The 22,786-nt window shown below is 41.3% G+C and overlaps 2 protein-coding genes across 5 annotated transcripts in view; one reads left to right on the top strand and one right to left on the bottom strand.

The window, feature by feature from the left end:
- Nucleotides 1–8,319, top strand: part of brsk2a (BR serine/threonine kinase 2a) — a 177,060-nt gene extending 168,741 nt beyond the window's left edge. For 2 of the 4 annotated variants that reach the window (XM_085461385.1, XM_085461384.1), the window contains 2 exons: nt 1,459–1,548; nt 4,951–5,520. In XM_085461385.1, coding sequence (XP_085317511.1) covers nt 1,459–1,548; nt 4,951–5,171 — 311 coding nt within the window. In that variant the 3' untranslated portion in view covers nt 5,172–5,520. The other 2 variants (XM_085461386.1, XM_085461387.1) reach the window with 2 other exon arrangements.
- abtb2b (ankyrin repeat and BTB (POZ) domain containing 2b) overlaps nt 8,003–22,786 on the bottom strand; it is a 41,089-nt gene continuing 26,305 nt past the window's right edge. Inside the window, exons 3-18 of the mRNA XM_085461383.1 lie at nt 22,108–22,257; nt 19,287–19,497; nt 14,194–14,346; nt 13,670–13,835; nt 13,352–13,441; nt 13,056–13,157; nt 12,851–12,947; nt 12,046–12,181; nt 11,277–11,554; nt 11,016–11,194; nt 10,808–10,913; nt 10,324–10,426; nt 10,159–10,246; nt 9,993–10,061; nt 9,370–9,483; nt 8,003–9,194 (exon numbers count right to left, since the gene is read on the bottom strand). Coding sequence (XP_085317509.1) covers nt 8,961–9,194; nt 9,370–9,483; nt 9,993–10,061; nt 10,159–10,246; nt 10,324–10,426; nt 10,808–10,913; nt 11,016–11,194; nt 11,277–11,554; nt 12,046–12,181; nt 12,851–12,947; nt 13,056–13,157; nt 13,352–13,441; nt 13,670–13,835; nt 14,194–14,346; nt 19,287–19,497; nt 22,108–22,257 — 2,276 coding nt within the window. The 3' untranslated portion in view covers nt 8,003–8,960. The remainder of the gene's footprint in view (nt 9,195–9,369; nt 9,484–9,992; nt 10,062–10,158; nt 10,247–10,323; nt 10,427–10,807; nt 10,914–11,015; nt 11,195–11,276; nt 11,555–12,045; nt 12,182–12,850; nt 12,948–13,055; nt 13,158–13,351; nt 13,442–13,669; nt 13,836–14,193; nt 14,347–19,286; nt 19,498–22,107; nt 22,258–22,786) is intronic.

Genomic DNA, 22,786 nt, shown 5'->3' with positions numbered 1-22,786 from the left:
GGTTTAACTTTGTGGCTTGTGTGAACTAACACTTGTCTCAGTTTACATCATCTGTGGGCACTTGAAGTTTGACCTACATGTGTCTTCACTGTTTGAGATTCGAGTAGATGCAAACGGTGTAACAGTGGAACTGAAAATCAATGGAGAAGGTGTTGTAACAGTATTGAAAGACACTGTGTTGCATACAAGGGAGGAATTAGTTCTCTAAAAATTGAATACACCAAGTCTTCCTTCTGTACTTAAAGCTGGAATCCAAGAAAGAAAGGGTCAAGTTCAAACCAAGGATCTCAACCGATCACAGAGGACAGACATGCATGTATTATTATGGCATTTGAGCAGCTGGCTCTCCATCTCATTAGCCTTAAATTCAAGCTCACAAATGACAAGTGAAACACTTTGAATGTCACACTTTAAACTAATGGAGTCATGTATATTCAACAAACAAACAAGCCTGAAGTCTTTTTTTTCCCCGAAAGCATGTTGGTGTGTTAAACTTAATGAAAAACATAATTTTTTTTAAATCCTGAATTCTTGATAAGATTTAGCAAACTGAAGTCAAACTATGCACAATCCCACACTGAAACGTGTGTTAATGCTTAGTTCTGCACAAACACCTGCATGCTCTCTTTTACTCTCCTCTTTCTGTTTCACATAAATGGGGGCACAGCTGAGCTGAATGGGCTGTAATAGAAGCCAGTTCTTCATGTCACTGACCGTATACTGTACACAACAGGTAGACAGCAGGAGCTCTCAGCAGCACTCATCTCTGGCCCCCATTTATAATCTCAGGCTTTCTGCAGTTTTCCACCTCACATTTTGCACCACGTCCATATCCCTGTTTGCTTTGCCTTCAAAAACCAGTACCTTTAAATCTATTTGGTTATTGCAATATATTTGTACAAGTTCTGCTGTGTGCCTTCATGCTGCTGATACTCTGTATCCCTGAACAGACTTTTTAGGGGTTTTTCAGTATAATAACATGCCCCCTCCCTCCATCACGTGTTGTAGGTCTTCTCAGTAGGTATGCACAAGACACATGCAAGTATGGGCACATTCTTATCATCAGTTGCATTTGATGTGTTTGTCTATATATCACACCAAAATGAATATTAATCCTTTCCAGAAACTTCCTTGTTTCTTGTCTCATTGTGGTGCATGTAAGGGGCGATGATTTTCAAGTCACTGTAGGAGAGTTGGAGGCAAGGAAGCAAAAGTTAGCATAGTGAAAAGCACCCATGACTTGTCACAGAAGAGAATAGATCTATTGATGGCAGCATTGAACTCGTAGAAGTGCCGCTTTCGTGCATTCTGGTTTACTATCATGGTTTGCTCACACGCTTAATGGAATAGAGACATCATTTATGCTATTTTTGCTTTACCTACCAAGACAACTGTAAGTGTTTTCCATGAAAGGTCTACTATGTCAGCATTCATGTGTTTATCTATGTCTCTGTGAAGGACCCAGCCGACGCTTTAAACGAGTAGTGGAGACGATTCAGAGCCAGTTGTTGAGCACACACGATCAGCCTGGGGTCCAACAGCTTTCCGGTGAGTAAGAATTCCTTTTCAAAAAAATATTTAAAAAAAAGAAATTCCAAACCTTTACCAAAACCTCTCCACCCATTCCCCTACCGCCTCATCTGCCCATCCCGCCCCTTGATGAGCTACACTCGCCGCTATAGCTAAGCTAAATCCAACCCGTCTTCTCAGTATGCTTGAAATCCTCAAGCCACTCTCTGCTTCTCCAATCGGCTTCCTTTGCATGCCCGTGCCTCACTGCTATGAAAGGGTGGGAGCTGCTCTCAAGCACCGACTGCGGGTCAAATGTTGTCTCTCTGCCCACTGGCAGTGAAGATTAGAGTAGAGGTAGGGTAAGCCGATTCGCATTCTGTTACTCCTACTTTCAAGACTGATCACTGGAGCCTGTCACCATGGCAACACCTCTGCCCCTTAACGCACTCCCACATTGCACTGCGCCAAATAGCGACACCACACCTGATAAGTGCGCTCTCTAGGCATCCCGTGCGCTTTCACTCTCTGTATGTTCACCAGTCCACCGCTAAAAGCAAGGTACAAACACCTCTGAGGTCAACAGTCATCATCACCCAGCCATTCACATGTGAACTTGATGATATTAGTCTCTCTTTCTTCTCTCATCTTTTCAGTAGTTTCAGAGGTGACAGTTTCAGCAGATGTAAGCACGTTTTTTGTGCCATTGTGGCTCGATACTGTTTCATAAAAGTGAAGTCTGGATGATGAAGAGTCATAGGGCTCCGACTCACCCCTTTCTGCTCTTAACATGTTGACTCTTTTGAATCATTGTGAGCTGTGTGCATCTCACTTGCCATCCAAGAGCTCCATCTGCTGGCCAGACAAGTAAACAACATCAGGAGGAAACGTTACCAGTTGTGAACCGTGTCTGCGTCTTTCTCTGTCCTCTTAAACTCATTTCCAGTTCCATGCCAGGTCTTGGTAGCATGTCCCACTACAGTTTTTTAAGTGTGAGCTGTGTCTTTGCCCTGTGTCTTTTACGCAAAATTACTCTCATTGGCACTCAGAAATGAACAGCAGTCATGACAGCTGTTATGATATTTAACAGTCTGTTATCATTGCTGTGCCTCAGTAAGTTTACCAATTATTTTTGATCTTTTTATATCGTGCAGCTCATTACCAGGCTGAGGTGTGGGAAGGGTAAAATTACAATAAGTTACATTAGATTAGGTTTTAATGGTGGTGGGGGTTTTGACGTAGTGGGCCGTCTCTGTAGGAGAGATGACATTGTTGGAGTATAATATGAGAACCGCTTAAAGCAATAGATGGATAGATACTGAAAAGTACACTACTTTTAGTTTGTGTTGTCCGAGATGATACAGTTGGTATTAAAAGTCAAAGTAAGTTATTTTTGACAAAGGCTAGTTGAATGAATTAATGTCTTTACGGCATCACGCTGAGAAGCAATCGGCATGAAAACAATCTTATTCTCCTCCTCTCTATTTACTTTGACCCACTTACACACCTCTAGTAGTACCTGAACAAAAGGGATTTAAAAATAAAAGTCAGTGACTGTAATTAAGAATAGAAATTGATTTGCATAACATTGTGTCAAAGGGCTTTGTCAAAACCTGGTTATTAATGCCCCTAATCACTAGTGATGACAGCATTTCTGAGACCTGTACTTATGAAGAGTTAAAGTATGGAGGAATGCAGGAAGTAAAATGTAGGTATATTCATTCAGATAAAGATGCTTTTGAGAAAAGGCAATATTATGTGGTCTGTTGTAGTCTTTTCAAAACATGGATTCCCAATCCGGATTGGGAAAGAGTTAATTGACTAATGTGGAATTAGAAGTATAAACATGGGGAAGAAGTTAGCTACAGCCACATTCCTGCAGGATAATGGATCAGTAGAAACTACTACTGGCCTTCTCACATGTGCACTTGCATGCAATTGCTCATTAATCCGTATATGACAAATTTTCTAATTTACACAATACTGCAGGCAGTCATCATACTGGAAGTACATACAGACTGATAACAGAATGTTTTACCTCAAGAAATTCTATTTTATAATCTACATTTTGCTGATGTGTAGACGCAGCATGTTTGTGCGGTTTATTGTCCGTGTAGCTCATCAGTCTGTTTTTTCTTTTTTTACTGATGCTATAACTGTTTGCTTGGACTGCAAAGAAGTCAGAAACAGTCTTGTTTGTGACTGATCAGTCACGCTTATGCGGACCATCACCTCTTTGCTTCATTTCTTATGTTTGGTGTACTTAATGCTTATATGCATGCGTACTGTTGTCCATACGTACACACACTGCACGTGTTTCCTCTTTCTGAGGTCCATTCAGGTCTCTTACTGTGTTATGTATGTCACTATGAACAATTACCACAAGGTAGACAGCCTCACTAATGAGAAGTCTATGTTGCCCTTCAGTGCTATGGTTATGATATCAAAACACAGTAAAATTGTGTATTAGAGAATACAGCATAAATAGTTTACAATGAAGTAAAATTTGAGGAGTGATTTAAAAGTAGACACTTCCAAATCTAATTTCCTCTGGTAAGGAGGAAATGGATACAGAACTCTATGTAATTCGGAAGGCTCTGTCATGAGGAGTGGGCAGGTTCATAAGGTGTGTGTATGTCTGTAATGGAGATGGGACTGAGGTTGTATAAGTATTTAAAAATAAAATGAATGAAATTTAAGTTTAAGGCCAATTCTGTGTATAACAGGTGGCTAGTGTGGTGTAGCATGGATGGAAGTAACTTCTCTGAATCTGTTAGAAATCTGACAGCTAAGTTTAAACAATCAGAGATGTTTTTTTGGATGTGGTCCCTGTAGAGGGAATTACAGTAGTCTAAAAGTGATGCTGTTTCCTTGAGGTTGAAGGAAAAATAAAAAGCTTGCCAGCTTCTAGCTGGCAAAAACACGACTCATGATTAGTATGTCAAACCAAACGTCTGACACACCTACATTGAGGATGTGTCAGACGTTTGATGCTGGAGGACAGGTTTCCAAGACTTTTTATGTTTCAGGGGGAGCAGTAATGCTTCTTTGACAGGAAGCGTTTTCTTGAATTTCCACGCTTTCTCATTTTTCGCTTCTATCATCTTGTCTGTCCTGCTTCTGGCCAGCCAAACTCGTTCAGACACACTGGTCACTATATCGACTTAATGGGCACTTGTGTTTTTTTCCGTGGATTGCGCTGAAACGTATGCATGATTTGCCGAGGCTAATGCATTATGTGGTCTAAACACGGCTGCTTCGGCAGTTCTCATCCTTGCACAGTGTACGTGGGTCTACCACCTCCTCACCTCTGCTCGCTCGCTCTGCCTTACATGTAGCCATCTCTCTATCCTGTGAACCCCATTGTTCATTAGTTTGTTTCTTCTGTCTTCTCTCTTTCCCCCCTTTTTTGTCCTCTTTTCTTCCCATCTGTGTACCTAGGCAGCCCATTGAGTAACTTCTTTGACGTAATTAAACAACTTTTTTCAGACGAGAAGAATGGACAGGTGCCCTACCCCCCTGGCACGCCCTCCAAGCACTGCCCCTCACCCATGCACGTCCGGAGGCATGACCCAGAAAATAATGACACCAAATTCCCTGCTGCAGGCCGAGACAGAGCCCACTTGTCGGTGGCATCTGTGGGGACACCAGAGGAATCTTAGACCGTGGCGCTTTGTAGCCATCCCAGTATCACTTTAAGCCAGAGACACAGAGAGAATATGCTATCTGTACATAGCTAGATATATATATAAATCATTTATGGACATCTTTTCTATAAAATGACTTTATATAGATAGAAATATATTAAAAGAATCAAAGTGATATTTTGCAAACAACATGTTGCACCAACACAACAGACACACACCCTTGCCATTCCACTCCCCTTTCCATTACCCCTCAGTGTCCACCATCATTACCACTCCTGTACCCTAACCATCTAATCACCTGTGGGCCTCAGTTGTTTGCTCCCATGCTGCTGCTAACCTGTGTGATGACCTGACTTGTTTCTGATACCAGGAATTATCCAGAAAACCTATTAAAGTCCATCCTCCTGCTCCCTGCTCCATTCGCCCTCCCTCGACCACCCCTCCACACCCCTCCAGCGTGCCAAGAGAGACGGACAATTGTTGACGGAGGACTCTTCTTATAGCGGTGTGCTGGGGGAGGGGTTACCATGGAAACAGACCCTTCATGCAGACTTCTACCTTCATCTTCCTCTGCACCCCGACTCCACCCCTGGCAGCCATCAGTAGAAGTAGACAAAAAAAAAAATCCTGTAGTGTTCTTGTTCTTAGAAACACACAAGCACACACATCCCAATAAAAACAAGACCACTCGCTCCCCTCACCAGCTATCACCGTTCTCTGACCTCAAGGAGCATTTGCTAATTGGAAAACGAGCATTATTCAAAAACACTACAGACGCCACATACACAAAACATACACGCACAGATCCAGTATGCACAAAAACTCTGGGATGTATCAACAATGATGAACAACATTTTAAAAAAAAGAAGACACCATGCAGAAACACGAGGAGGAGAGAAGGGAGAGGAGTTTTGTGGAAAGCCCAAACAGCCGACACGGATGCTTGCTGGATTGTATTTGTTTGCTTTTTATTATAATGTACTTTCTTTGTGAAGAACTGGGTTTGAAATACTAACTGACTTTATTAGACTTAATACTATTGCTGCAAAACAGACTGGAATTGTGTTTTCAGAGAGGAGTTGGGTGCGAGAAGAACAGGGCAGCGGGAGATATTAAATGATAGTATAGGGTGGGGGGAGGGAAGTGGGTGGATATTCGGGTATTTAAAATGAATGATCTATTCTGTTGTACAGACTGATATCATTTCTTATGTAAAAAAAGAAAAAAAAAAGAAATGTCTAGTTGTGACACTGTTTAGATACCATAGGAACAGGTTGGTGAACCTGAGCCTGCCACTTACTGTCATTTTAAATTCTGTGTATTTTTGTTACATGATCATGTACGTCTTTGTTTGATTGACCCAATAATGATCCAAACATTCCTGTTTCCTATTATCTGCAGCATTTCTTCTTTGCTTTTCATTTATACCTCTCTCTAGTCTCACTTACCAGCAGTAGGAGTAGAGAAACAAACGAAAAAATGACGTGATAAATGCAACTGTGGATATTTTTGTATTGTTGTCCTTATTTATTCATGTTTGTTCATCTCACTGTTTGATTTCCTAATTTATTATATCTTGGCTATTTATATGAACAAAGCTGTTAGGTCAGTTGAATGTTATTTATTACCCTCTTGTGTGTTCGTAAATGGGACATTTAAAGAAAAAAAAAGAACTTTTATTTCCTTTGCTTTGGTCTGACTTTAACTGAATTATGTGAACTTTGACAAGTCATAAATTCTCTTTTCCATGCTCTCTCTGCAGAGGGAAAGAGAACTTGTGGGAACTCTTGGAAAAAAATGATTTACCAGTAATTTAAGAATGTAGACTTAGCCTCTTTTTGGAGAGGGAATATGCTCTTCTATTGATATTTGTCAGTTTCATATTATTGTGCGTGTAGGCCAGGCTGGAGGAGAAGAACACCACAGATCCTGATCTGCTTCTTCTCTTTGTAAATAGACAGACAAACCGTGGGGGTTGATTGTTTTCTCAACAATGCTGGGGATTCCTGCTCTGTGCTTTTAGCTTGTATTGCTGTGTGCATGTCAAAACATGAGCTTTTCTTTGCATGGCTTTAATGTTAATGTTCCATGCCAAACTCACTCCTTCTCTCAGCCTTCATCACTTCTCTTTCCACAAAACTACCTTTTAAAATTTAAATTCCCCTTCTGTCTGTCCCTTACTTTCCCACCTTTTCTGCTTTTATTTCTGGCTCTTTTTTTCTTTTAAATTGTTCCCTTGGCCCTGCTGATCTTTCCCTTCGTCCTCCTCCTCCTCCTTATCTTGTGCACAAAGTTTTTGAAGGATGCTTCCTCAACTCTGTACCTCTCTCTGGAAGGCTCTGAGGTCTGGGCTCTCTACCCGTTAGTAGTAGAGGCACAGGGAGGGGATACCAGTACTACAAACACAAAGCAATACCCTGATATGCGCCCTCCTTTCTGTTTTCTACAATGGGAAGCTAGCAGCACTAAGGATATCTAATGATTCAGAGGCCTACATGGGTCTTTTGACAGAGCAGGAGCAAAACTGACTGTAATCCCCATAAAACATAACTGTGAGCATCTTCAGTGCTGAAACAAATAAACTCATTCAGTTATGGTGTGTTTGTTATCCTTATTTCTACCTGTGCAAGCAAGGGTAAGTGTAGACCAGAGAGGAAAAAGGTTTCATAAACAAAGTTAAGATCGATGCAGTAGATTTTTTTTTCCCCCCCCCTCATGTCACATGCCATGGATTTGTGGTAAGATTGTATTTCATATGTAATTATTTCCATTTTGTAGGCTTCCTCATTTGTAAATCTGCCGTTTTCCCCGATTCCAGGTGAGTCCAAAACAATTCACACATTAAATGATTTGTTTACCAGGTTTAATAATGTATCCAGCACAAAAACAGACTCTTGTCGTCCAAATCCCATGTTAGCCTCCGCAGCTGTACCTGTGTCGAAGCATTAAACCTCAGCATACACAAGCTTAATAAACTGTTAGAGCGTACCTGGTAAAACAGCAGAAGCATTTTTTCCATACTAATAATCTGCTTTGATTAAAATTAAAATAAAAAAGGGGACACCCCGTTAAATACTCTCACATCTTTTTCTCATTAAATAGAAAATGTCCATCCCACTCTTCTGAAATTTTCATTACTCTCATCGTACTTAAAAAAAACAAACAGACAATAAAAGCTTTTACATTAAAAAAGTAGATTTGTTAATCCAAAGCTTACATTGATGCAGGGAGTTTAAGGCTGCAGCCTTGCTCCCACTATGCAATACTATAGAACAGAAAGTTTAAAGTCCAGCATCAAAAGGCCACCTCACTCAATTCTTCAATAAAGGCTTCAGTCTGTAATCACTTTACATTGCTTCAGTCAAAACTGAGGCTGCCACTGATCCCAATCCTCCAGAGCAATTATTTATGTTGCAAGCTTTGTCCATTAGAGGGCAGCATTGTCTTATTATTCAGACTTAACTTGTTGCTTGTCCAGTAAAGCCTCGTGAGCCCTGGAGAAAAGGCATCATATTTTCTTCTTCGGAACGCTGTACGTCACAAAAAACATTTTCATGGAGTGCTTGGCACAAAGTATGAAATGCCGAGTTGCCCACAGAGTAAATCACTGCCAGGCATCTCACCAATCTGTGCCCGTGTCAAAATATTGCTCCTTAACACACACAAATCAGATTTTACCAAGAAAACTTCTGTATTTGAAACACTTCAGATCTGATTCTGTATCAGTGAAAAGGTGAGACTTCTTAATTGCCACATTTATCCACTTATTTCTGTCCTCTCTCAACAGCATCTGCCATGTTGTCTTCAGACACGGGAAGTGACGTAGAGAGAGCGAAGTCGTCGAGCCAGGGTGGTCTCCAGCTCCTCCACAAGTGAGTCACCCCGGCTGTGCGTCAGCGTAGAAGTGGAGTTGTTTCCTTGTCGGGCCCCCGGGGGTCCCAACAGCAAGCTCCTAAAACTCTCTCTTTCCAGCAGGGCAGGCATCTGCTGCAAGAAGTAACCTTCACACAACGAGCTCAGCTCCACCGAACCATTAACCTGACAGAAGAAAGGACAGTGAAATGACCAAATTTTATAAACCTAATTTATGTAAACCTAAATGATCAAAACAACTTTTATATCAACGTCATATTTTCATGCCTGAAATAGCACTGATGTATACATATGTACTGCACTCACAGTAGTGCAATCCAAGTCTATCAGTAATTGTTACCTTAGCAGTTTTGTAGATGCTGACTGCATTATCTAGGCTGATATGTTGAGAGCAGATGAGTTCACAATGTCTCTGTAGCGCCCCCAACTGGAACAAACTAGCAGCTGACAACAGCTGCAGGAGAAAACATGACCACTTTAATGGAGGAAAAATAATGTCATGCATCCTTTCATTCTGTTTGCATACAAGCAATATTTAACTTTGTGTAACATGTATTTGGAATTTTCCTTTGTTTTCAGTACAAGAAGCTACGAATTGTTGATAAAAACTAATGAAAAAATGAAGAGAAAACGATTTTTAAATTGATAAATGCACAAAAACACAGGACATATTTGAAAGCCCAGCTTGTGTACTTGTGATAAGGGTACTATATTTCAAAATCAAAGTAACAGCTTCATGCTTAGAAAGGATTGGCCAGACGGGACGATTGAGCTCAATTGTTGCTATGAACACAAACTTGTCTATGTCAAGCTTGTAGCTAAACTCAAATAAAAAAACAAAACAAAAAAAGAACAATCTCCACTGTCAGCAAGAATGAGTAATTCATGTAAAGATGTAGAACTAAAGCTGGGATTTCTAAGATACCAACCCTGAGACAGATTAATGCGATTAACAATTCTTACCTCTAGTAAGTCAGACACCTTCTTTTTCAGTGACTCAGTTCCTCCACAATACAGGTATGACATCATCATCTGTACAGAGGTTAGAGGTTTCTTTATGAGCAATTTGATCTAAATAATGTCTGTTTTGTCATATGCAACACATCTAAATAGGGAATGTGTTTCTTACCTGAAATATGTTGTACTTGACATCACTGATCTCAATCTCCTTATCGGAGCTTCCATCTGATCCATATGATGCCAGCAAAGACTTGAATCTAGAGCAAAATAAAACCCTTTAAGTAAGGTCTTATCAAAAGCCTTAAAATGCACTCTTGTACCTTTCTGCACTCACCGGTCAGAGGCAGTAACCAGAAGCACTCTGTGTGCGTAGAATGGTTTTCCCTCAACCACAAATGTCACATCTGACATCTCTTGGTTATTCAGAAAGTGTGGGTCTGTAGAAAAACATCAGCACATGCATAAAACCCATAACGTTCTAGTAACAGCAGAGTCATTCTGTACACATTACTGCTGATAAGATTACCAAAACAATAATATCAGACACTCTTTTACTAACTAATATTCATGAAAAAAAATCTAATTTACAGCCCAAGTGTTACATTTGTGTTGTTTTAGGGTTTGTATCACTGTATAAGGAATCTGTTGACAGTGACTTTAGGCTTAAGAAAACTGTATTTAAGGATTTACTGGTGTTTTAGATGTCAAAATGACTAATTATCACTAGCCAATACTGAAATCGGTGCCAGTAAAAGGCTATCCTCTTGGAACTCTGAGCATGTATATCCATATACTCTAAAGGATCATAGTTTCCTTACCCAACTGTGCTGAAAGAGTTGCCTTCATCTCAGGGATGGCTGGGAGGGGTGCTGGGCCAAAACAGTGACTAAAAATAGCTGCCAACTGCTGTGTAATGGCGTCACTCTGAAGGAAAGTAATAGAACGAGAAGAAGAGAAATGTATAATTAAATCTGTTTAACACTGAAAAAGTGTGAAAATCATACTCATGATCGTGTTTGACTGTACCTTTGTGGTGCGCAAAATATTGAACATAAGGGGCAGGCCTGTGGTGACCAGTTCCTCACAGTAGTCCTCCTCTTTGATTGTGTTAAAGTCTTTGAGGAGGGAGAGGGTGACCCCTGTCCTGGACTGCTGCTGGGCGCAGCGAAGAGATTCCAGCCACACGTGTAGTTTCCATGGCACGCCTGGTTAAATAGAAAGGATTTATTATTTGGTTCTATAAACTGGAAAAGTAGGCACATCCTCTTCTTGCCATTTGAAAAGTACCCATAGCATGCAGCTCCATGGTGACGTCCAGGTAGCCATGCTCGGCGCTGTAGTAGCTGGCCTCTTGGAGAGCCTTCATCCTGGCTTTGCAGAGCCTTGGTATGCCCACTTCTGGCATCGGCAGGGGACCATTGGAAGAGTTAGGAAGAGGGGAAAGATGGACAAAAGGGCAGATCCCAGCCGTCTCATCTTCAACCCCCTCAGCCAGGATCTCCTCCAGAGACAGGACATCGTCTTTGACTTGCTGCGGCTGAGTCAGTAGCTTTCTCAGCACGTTCCTGACAAGATAAATAGGGAGTAGAACGAGGGCAGAAAGAGGGCATGCAAGGAAGGAAACAAGAAAAGAAAGTTAGAAGGTGGAGGATCATTAATATCTGCCAAAATGGCAACACGTACTTCCAATTCTGCAACCCTGGAGTCTCCTCTCTCATTACGTAATCTATCACCCTCACTGAGCAATGTAAAGTGTTGAGTCTACATCGTGTTCACACAGACAGAGTGAACAGGTGGAGAAGTTTACACCACCAGCTGGTCTTCAGAAACAAATTGACTCTGAATAGAATGACACCTTAAACTTTCCTTTCACACTACAAAACCTTCAAGCTCTTCCTAAATCACACGATAAAACGTTTGAATCTATCCTCACAGCACAAACTCTAACTCTAGTCATGTGTAATATAAAGCTGACAGATGCATTATTTCTGTGCTACGTGTGCAAATGTTTACAGCTGGTCTTCCAGTACTAGTTTTCAGACTGGGGGATACATACCTGTGTCCATGTGCAGCAGCATGACTGAAGCAGTTCATGTCCTCATAGAGGGATGATGTAAGGGCGTTTCCACCATGGTTCTTTGATAAGGGGTCAGCGCCTCGTGCCAGTAGCAAACTCACCATCTCATAGTTGCCTGAGAAGCACAAATAGATAAATATTTCCACTTTGTTCATAAACTTGCAGATAATTTATTATCCTTGTGCTTATTTTTTATTCATCTTTATTCCCAAAATGTCAACATTTTTGTTTGTTACTGGTTTAGGCCCATTTTAAACATTTATACACCACAAACATAAATGAAAATTTATCACATTTCATTTGGCATATTTAAACAGCCAACACATTCATTGCAGGCATTATTTACACACTGTCACTGCTGCTATGAAGAGCGTGTGTTTTCTTTACTCAAGCTACATGTTGCTTTCAGATGATCCCACAGAGGAATGCAGGCCACAGACTACTAAACAACCACAAGCGGCACACTGCTGCTGTCACTGCCCCTTCATTTACTCTCTCATTTCCTCATTCCTCCTGCTGAGTCACAAGTTAATCCAAGTGTTACTCTAGGTGGTCCTTGGACCTAACACTCTGTTAGTTACAAATAACCAATAAAGTTATTATTACCGCTTTTAACAAAGGTGATAGACAAGCTGTACAACAAAATCTTTTCCTTTGTCAAACCTTCCACCTGACTTTTCGCCTCTATAATTATACAGTAAGTGGTAATTTAGTGGCCATAATACAGACCCACTGTGAGATGGACACCACTCTAACATCAGCTGTTCCTTGTGTGTTTGCCCACCTGCTGCTGAAGCCAGCTGCAGTGGAGTGTCTGCTGTACTCTCCTGTCCATTGCGGACTGCAGCCCCCTCCACATTGGCTCCTGCATCCAAAAGAAGCTGCAAAGGCACATTACCTCTGTTATATTAAACAATATTTGACATCTTGTAAGGGTCATTGTGACATAAACAAGCAACATGTAGCTTGTTTATGTATGTGTTTCGGACCTGCACCACAGAAATGTGTCCATGCAACACTGCAAAGGTGAGGGCTGCCCAGTGTCGACTATCAGGATGCACAGATGGGTGCTTGGGGGAGCAGGGTGGTACCTGGCAACACAGATTAAATCAGTATTACACACCAAGATCACAAACACACGCACACAGAGAAAACATTACATTCATAAGAGCCTCTTACATGCTTTAATAATGGAAACCTTTCCTGTTTATAGATGTAAAGGGATACAAAATGTGCTTAAATTAAGACAGATTTGACAACATTGGAAATACTTAAGCATATTTACCGCCACGTCAAGGTTGGCCCCAGCATCAATCAGCATCTGGACGAGGGCTTCGTCTCCAGCTGCGCAGGCGTACATCAGAGGGGTCATACCCTGTAATGAAAACGAGTAGAAGCAAATGCATGAAGCTTTGAACAAGTTATAACACAAAGCTATGTTTCCATCACTTCTAAGGATATTTCATGGACTTACAGCAATTTCCTTGAGATTTATCGTATTGTATAAGGGGCCTGCTTTGTGTCCCCAAATGAGAGGTGGTTTGCTCGAGCTAACGGCTTACATTTATATCTCCACAACATAAATTAAGTAAAATTTAAATACCTGGTCATCCATACTGTTCACCCCATCTGGTCCCAGTAGATCGATTGCTTGGCCAATAAGATCTGTGCGACCGCAGTTGAGCATCCGAAAACCCAAATCAAGGTGGAACTTATCAGAGGCAGCTTTGGAGTCGAGACGCTTGAAGGAGCTGAAGCAACACTCAGGCCTGAAACAAAATTAAAACTGAATAAATAACCAGTTACCAATTAATTTCTGAGAGCTGATGGCTAATTTATTAGGATCTACTCGGTCGCTTTTCTAAGATGCTTGTTTTATGCACCTTGTGGCTTACATATGTTAATGATGCTTTCTATAGAAAGAAGTAAAGTTAATGAGCCACACAATAGTTAACAAAGATTAATTTACCGCATACAATCATTTGTTAAATACAATGATTAAACGACAGACGTCCAGCTCAAAGAAAACATCAGTCTTTTCCTGAAATTATTAGTAAGGTTTGTATTTTTATTTTAAGCACTTTCATCCCAGCAGAGCGAGTGAGGTGAATGAGTGTTCTCACTTACTTCAGTTGTCTCGGCTCACAGTCCAATCCCGGAAGGAGAAGCCTCGCCGTCTGTCTGACATCATCGCTGTCCACTAATAAACTCCTGCGATGCTCGGCATGAACTATGGCCACCCTCATCCACTCCATTAAAGGTGGCAGCAACAGAAAAGGCCTATGAGCAAAAAAAGAGAAATCATTCACCTTCTGTTTGCTTTGGTCCAATTATTACTGGTTATGATAATGAGTACCACTCACTGCTAGGTAACAGACATTAGTATTTCCCTGTATGTACACAGAAAGTGACCTTGTAAACCAGTAAATTCAAATCTTTATTGAACGGAGCCAGTAAAAGATGAGGCTCTGTGAAAGACTAGATGACTTTAGTGGGGAGTGTAAACTTAAACACTCATAATTCAGTCACTTTGGGAATTAACTCAGAGACTGTCTTCAGCCAGATGACTTACAACATCACCAACCCACATTCATTTCACAGCACGAGTCATCTTTCCTAATCTCAGCTGGCATTCTCGCTGATGTCATCCCTCTAAGGCTCAAGAAACAGATGTTTCTATATGACTAGATCGCCAGAGTTGGGAGTTTGCCTTGTAATCGGAAGGTTGCCGGGTCGAGCCCCGGCTTGGACAGTCTCGGTCGTTGTGTCCTTGGGCAAGACACTTCACCCGTTGCCCACTGGTGGTGGTCAGAGGGCCCGGTGGCGCCAGTGTCCGGCAGCCTCGCCTCTGTCAGTGCGCCCCAGGGTGGCTGTGGCTACAATGTAGCTTACCATCACCAGTGTGTTAATCGGGCAGATGACTGGTTGCGTAAAACCCATTGGGGTCCTTAGGGACTAGTAAAGCGCTATACAAATACAGGCCATTTACCATTTAATCTTTGCGGTCATGTAAAAATACAAGATAGCGGCTACTTATGTTTAACCAAGATCTTCAACAAAAACAGAAAGAATCACCTGAAATTAAAAATTGTGACCTAAAGCTGAAGTAACAGTGTTGTTATTCCTGAAGAAGTATATGTGGGGGAAAAAAAACCACGAGGACACAACATTTGGTCTGCTGTCATGTTTGTGAACGTGGCACTTTGAAAGTCATTGTTTGATTGCCGTCTTTGCATTTGTCCTTTTATAGTCTAGCTTGTTATCTGTTATCAGTCCCTTCTCGTCTGCGCCTCTCTCCCACCATATGTGAATAAAATGTGTTTGTGAACAATGACAAATTAGCAGGAATGTGACTGCTGTTTGCTTTTGATCATATGAAGCCTCATTTAAGAGCCGTTAATGATTGTTTGAACAACGTCTCTGTGTTATTAGACTGCCTTTCTCATGCTGAGACATTGTTTTTTATCAGTGGCCATTCCTTTGTTCTTGGAAAATGAAAGACTTACATAATGAATATCCATGGTAGCAAAAGCATGGGCAGTATACAAGAACACAGCAATGTATTTTGGGATTATAGTTACTGTCAGTAGCACTGCTGTGCCATTTACTCTCCTTACTGTGCTTACTTTAAAAAGCAGTAGGAGGCTTCCTATAGCAAAGAACCTTCTGCACAAGAGCACTCGTTCATCACGGGTTTGTTAATAATGCATATTGCAAAATGGCTCTCCTCCTCACAATTGATGTGGAGCTTTTAAAACATGAATCTGATATAACATAAATTGAACAAACAGCTGCATCCCAACTTAGGGAGGAGGGAGGAGCTTCTGCTGTCACCCAGGCGTGACAGTTAACAAGCAGACAAGGGGATCAAGGGGAGGAGGGATGATTAAGTGTGACTGGTAGGTGCATATAATGAAGGTTTTAAGTGTTTGGGAGATAGCAGGTGGGGTATGTCGAAATGAAGACGGGGGTTGGGCGGTAGTCTGTGGGTAGTTCAGAGGGTGCAGAGTGATAAGAATGTCACGTTTCTGAGGATGGGCTCAATGGGCTTGGGAATCAATGTTTATTTCTCCCTTAATGGCCTCCACTCAACACAAATTGGGCTGTGTGAGTGTGTCTGTTCATTTGTGTGTGGCTTCCTGAATGTCATAGGTATCCACCCTACTACTTGACTGCACGCCTGCAATCAGACACTAACTAGAGCCAACTTTGCTACAGTTATCCAGATTTTCCCCCTCTGTCCTTCCTTTTGTCAATCAGCCAACAATAAAGGTAGAGTTTTTCTATTAATAATGGACAATAGTGTTTGACAAGATATTTAGCTGCATTCTTATACCAATTAGCCAGACATGTACTGCTGACAGATGCACACTTATAATGTCCCATCCTATCTCTCCTATAGGATCAATCTCCTTTTTTTTTTTTTTTTTTAAAACATACGCCTTCCTTTTGACCCTCGTACGTGTCCGGGTTATGCCCCTCTGCCTGAAACGCAAATTTTAGCTTCATCAGAGTCTCTGCAACATCAAAAGCCACAGAGCCTGTTAAGACCGAAACCAGATAGTGCCTCTGGCTAGCTTACTGACCTCTCATACTAAGGCTTCATACAGAGAACAGCAGGATATAGAAACACCAACATACACAAACTCTCCAACACGTGAGCATGTAAACGTTAGCTTTGATTCATGGTGCGTTGCTTACCACCATCTGGTAGGTCATAAAGACAGTGAGCTCAAATCATGGTCAGGTGTGTTCGAACGCTGACCTGTCCAAAATGAAAAGCAAAGGCTTTTCTACCTAGGAGGCAAAAATCACACACGCTACACTGGCCCCATGTGTCTTATAAAACCTATAACCCGAAAGGAACTTAAATCAGCTTTTAAAGCGGACCTCATCACAATTTGCCAAAGGGTCAAGGTTAACCACTGATCTTGTTTCAGATTGCAATCGTAAAGGCTCAGATATGAATGGAGACATAACCATAGCTGATGTAAATGCAGTTAGAAGTAAGCTCCATTATTAAAATAATCTCTTTTCCTTGAGGAAGCAGAGGAGTAGGGGGTCTGTTTAGAAGAATGTTGGAAGTGCTGCTTTTTAGTGAAGTTGCAATAATAGTAAAAAACAAAAAAAAAGTTAATTGTTTTTGATCAACTTTTTTCTGTATGTTTAAATAGTGGAGTGTGAAAATAAGACAATAATATCTGCCCTCCCACGCTTTAAGCGCCCTCTTACTCCAAAACAAGATTATTACTCACAACTAAGCACCAGCTTTAAGAGGATCAAAACAAAGAGGGTTTCTCTTGTACTCTCAAGGATTCGGCAATAAGGCTCTCACCAGGCTCCCTCTAATGTCTGACGATGTGGCCCACACAGATCTGGTGGTTTTGGGTTTCCACCAAAGGTTTTACACAGCTCTTAATAGAGGCTGAGCCAGATAGAGGGAGAGGCCCACTGAAGGAGAGAAGCCTGTATCATTACCAGGCACTCGTATTGTAATCACTACCAGGTTTTCACACCACCTGAGTGTGTTCTCTAACATTCACAGACACGCAGTCACAAAGAGATAGGAATATGAACATGCAGAAAGGCAAACCTGTGTGCAGCAGCTGTCAAGAAAGAAAAAAAGCATAAAGTATGATGGGATGCCAAACTGTTTTATCCTGGACACATAAACTAGGCTGATATACATCCAGCATTAAAAACATCTGAGGATTTATAACAACAGCCAGGTGAAAGAAAAGGGTGTATATTTGCTGTTGTGTTCACTTTGAAGCTAACGGGGACTTTGTCTCACATGCACTTTGTCTGCTTTTTATTAAATGCACAGGAGGCAGCTGGGTTTATTTCCATACAAACGTGTAATGAAGGGAAGACAAGGTGGATATTTTTGGTGATTTCACTGTGAAAACATTCATGTAACTATGATCACCTGACAGATGCTATGCCTTCATCATAATCCTAACATGTGATTTTCATTATCAGCATTAAAGGGCAAAATCTCGTCAACAACATTAACTGATTTACTGCTGCAAACTGAACACTCACACCTTAGTGGGAGCGCCAGCACGTTTATATATGCTTATGTTACCTTTAGACATGCCTGTATAAATCAGTATAAAAAATGTAATTAAGCCGCGAACACCTATTGCTGCCAGTTTTTACATTTCTGGCACAAAAACATAATTGAAGATTTCTTTCTGAGAGCAGACCTCATGTGTGTTGGCAGGCACAACTACTTTTGTCATGTTACCTTAACCGAAGGCACATAATCCATCACATTTATCTGAAGTGCTGAATATCACAGTATCAGAACTGCAAACCACTGTGAACAACAGTGATGTAATGCAATGTTTTCGAACGTTTTATCACATTTTTGGAGAATAGAGACGTGACTCGGTTGAGTGTTACTCAACAGTTACTTCTGTAGAAAGCAAAAAAAGCAAGAAACGCTGTAATTTCCCAGAGACACCTCCAAACATACGGAAGGGGTTGGTATGGAAGGTTTGTAGATAAAGCCACAACTTTTAAATAAAAAACAAGTGGAATGTGCTGCACTGTGTCCAGACTGAGCAAACATTTTCATTCCAAGAAACAACAGGAAATAAAGGGAACACAAAAACTGCCAGACTTTCTCAATGCAACTAAGGAAGATTGAGCAGACCCTAACAAAATTACAGACTATTTCCACCTCTTAAAATTCTTTTAAACACCAGTCTTCAGCCTAATTTACACTCTAAAGGTGCAAGTCACCCTTCTATCGCACTACTGCTGACACCTAGAAGCCTTTTCTTGCTTGTAATTCAACAACAGAAAGTTAACACTTAAATGAACAAAGGCTAATGGGATTAGGAAAAGGATGAAAGTGAAGTGTTGCCTGCAAAAAGCTTTTCACTTCATTGAGAACCCATTTGTTCATTTTTGAAGGTTTCAATTTGGGTTTGTTTATTTGCAGTGGCTACACTTCTGGCATTGACTGTATTTTGGTCAGCTTCATGAATCAAACCGAATCATTTGAAATTACAAATGTATTTAGGGAGATAAGCATCAAATGGATAAAAGGGCAAATCAGGAGTACCACTTATTTTCTGTGAAAGGGGGGGGGTCGAAAACAAAATGGAACAGGGTCAATGATTAAGATTAGATCTGTAATTTCACCGCCTATTTTGCACCCAGAGAGGGAGCATCTAAACTGCTTGTGTCCAGTCATGCATTATTCCCACCTCTCTTTGCTAAGTGCCATGCGTGGGGGATCCAGATTGGGATTCTCCATGGACTCCATTTGTGGGCAACGCAGGAAGTAGTAAAGGGTGTGGAGGGCGTCAGGCGACCAGGACACAGGCTGTTGAGGACGGGCGTGGCGGGCAGGGCTCAGCCCTGAACGTACTGAGCTTAGGCGCTGCATGTGGTGCATTGCACGGGACACCAAGTCACCTGGAACCACAGAAACATTAATAGTTAACAAGTCATATGTAATTTAAAAAACTGAAGGTTAAAAATGATTTTCCTGATTCTGTAGTGCAGTATGAAAAATCAGTTTATGGACATAAATGAGTGGCATATTCAAAACTGTTTACATTAAAAGCCCCATGGGCTCTCAGTCAAACTGGATTCCCCCCTCCAACCATGTCTCTAGTGGTATTTGTCATTAGCAAAGCCAGACGACCAGTCTAAATAGCCATTCACCCATGATCAAGGCTCTACTGAACTGTTCATGTAGTAGCAGAGTAGTTAAAAACCCTCTACCGTGAAAGTTATGCGTCAGTCATGTGATAATAGCAATGCTAACATTAAGTCTTTTCAGAAAGTAGAATATAGCGATTTGACAGCGAACACTTAAATGAAAGCTGTTTGTATAATGGTGCTCATCAGATGATTCATCAGTTTATACTCTAGCAGTGAACTATGCGCAACTGAATAAAAGTACATTTTGCTTAAAATATGTTCAGTGTGATATGCAAAAATTCTTAAAAAAAAAAAAAAGAGAGAGAGAGAGCCAGACCGACAGGAAAAGAGATCTTAGGCATTAAAGAAAGTGTAAAGTGGACAGTCGTCACAGGGACAGGGAAATGGAGGAGGGGCAGGGAGAGGCGGTGTGAACGAGGGAGCCCAGGATGAACTTGGGATCTTGTAACACTCATTTAGCATAATTACCCCCGGGTAAAAAGACAGCACATCAGCTAAGGGTGAAGAATTCAACAGTGCGAGTGTGTTTGTGTGTCAGCATTAAGAGGTTTGGGGTACTTCTAGGGGATTAGGCTGGGTAACCCTCCCAAAACAGACCCCACTTAAAGCTGAAGGGCCCCCTTTGTGATAACCACCACCAGCAGTTGCTCCAGGAGGTCTCGTAGGAATCATTGGCCATGATGGAGAGCCTCTCCTTTCCAGAATATATTGTGCCTTGAAGCAAAACTGAGCTCCGGGGGTCAGATGCTTATGAATAACTTCACTCTTAGATTACAGATATATTGGAGTCTTTGTGAAAGCTGCATTTTCCCATAGCCAGTGTGTTTATTATGCTGCTTCCCCTACAATTTTGGCCATATAGTTGAAATGTGCTGTAGCCTACTATCAGTTATCCACCATGTTTGTGTATGGTGTGTGTTTGTGTGTCTGGCCAAGTCCAGTTGAGTGATCAAGTAAAGCCGGGCAGCTTGGTACAGATGCTCCTGTGTCTGCCTGGTGTCTTGGGCTAGGATCAGAGTGCCAAACCCACCGTGTTTTTGCGGCGTGTATGTGAATTAGCGGACACAAGCCTGTGTGTGTTTCTAGGTGTGAATTGGTCTGGATATCAGCCCTGCCCAGAACAGCACAAATTCACCCCACCAGAGAGATGTTGCACAAAGAGACTACTGAGAGAAAGAGTGTGTCTTTGTCTGAGTGCATGTGTATACTTTCTTAATGCCTCACTAACTTCAGCGGTGTATGAACCGTGGCCTTGTGCTTTAGGAACAAACAGCAAAGTGTTAGCTCATTTAGAGAAGGAAATGTATCCCTGCTCCGTCCAACTCTAATATCCACGTTTCCTCTGTGCATGCCCCAAAACTCTCCATCTTCACCTCTCTACCTCGCCATCATTTCCTCCTGACTCTCCACACCTCTAAACCCACTCGCTCCTTAAATTGAATCCTCTGCCATACAAACTTCCATCTCTCAAACTAACTCTATTCCTGTTTTTATCTTACTTGTTATTCCTACCCCTCATTGCTGCCAACTCCCTCGCAGCCTGCAGTTTCAACAGACCACACGTACTGTAGAGTACAGTAAAGCTGTGTGCCTGCATGACTCTGTGTTTACCATCCACGATGCGTATGAATGTCTAGAGCTGTCTATGTTTAAACAAAGAATCCGTCCAATCATTCAAGGCCTAATACCTAATGGACAAATAAGTACCAGGCTTTTCAGCGGCTTTATACTTTGTATTACTACATCAATCCAAAGGAAAACATCAGAAGAAAAGACGGATGCAATTGTATTCAGACTGACAGCAGGCTCTAATAAAGTCAATAAAGTCTGAGGCATGCTGACACAGTCCAAGTGTTGCATTGTGGACCAACTTCACTGAAAAAAAGACTGTGTACTGCTTTGCAAACAAATTACAGATGACAAATGTACAATCTGAGGCACTGTGACTTTATTCTCCAGAGCTCCATGTGTAGATAAACTGATCCGCTGTTTATTTTTAGAAGAGCCGGCATTAGATGACTTGCAGATTCAGGCACACAATGAGACTCGGGACAGAAAGTGATAATTATATGTTATCTTTGCTGCCTACTTTGCTGTCTGAACTATTATTTTCTGTTGAATTAAAAAATAAAAGGTTATGTGTCTTTAAGAGAAGAGCAAGAAAAAAGCATTTGTGGTCAAGCACCAACATTTTTTTAAAGTCAGGACATTTTATTATTTCTGGGAACTGGTACTTGTCTTTTCTGGCAAGGATACTGTGTAGCTTCACAGCTCAGAGGAATTTAATCAATTAAAACATAATGTGAAAAAATGCTTCTAATCAGGACCACAAACACTATTTACAATATGTATACTCACTGAGTTCAGAGATGCTGCCTACACAGGTAGCCAGCAGTGACTGTTCCAGTGTCCTCAGCTCCAGCTGGGCATAAGCATCCTCCCTGCTGTCCACAGACGACTGTTGGTTCTCTGTGTAGGGACTGAAATGGGCTGGGAGGGACAAAACACCTACAGGCACAGAAGCAAAAAGGAACAGATATTTAGATATGATATGAATCATTTAAATCAACGTCCATAACTTCTGAAATATCCATCAGGACTGCTGTTGTAGAAATCCCTACACGACCGGTATTTGCTCACTGCAGCCGTCGTAATCCTTATAACATGTAATCCACACCACTGAGGGCAACCAAACACACAAGGGAATCTGAGCCTTGCTCTCAGCACATTCAGGAAAGTAAACAGAGCACATAGTGACATGAGGCTAATGCAAACAAAACCAATCAAAACTGTTTTAGACACATGTTGAGTAAAACCAAAACAAAGTTATGAATTTTGTGTTATTCCAAATACTTGCCTTTAACATTACTAACATGTGATTATTTTAACACCGCAGAAAAGACATATGTTGTATGTCTGTAAAGGAATAAGGGTTGCAAAGTTAGTAGATGCATGATGGTTGAGGCTGATTTGTCTGATGTATGAAGGAACAGTAAGTGAGACAGAGGTATACTGGTAGATAAGGATAAAAAATTAT

This window comes from Copadichromis virginalis, linkage group LG7 (assembly GCF_057382275.1).
Source record: "Copadichromis virginalis isolate Kocher_CV1m ecotype Utaka linkage group LG7, C_Virginalis_male_GT1.1, whole genome shotgun sequence".
Lineage (NCBI taxonomy): Eukaryota > Metazoa > Chordata > Actinopteri > Cichliformes > Cichlidae > Copadichromis > Copadichromis virginalis.
Note: the sequence above shows the minus strand (reverse complement) of the source record. Positions and strands in the feature narration are given on the sequence as shown.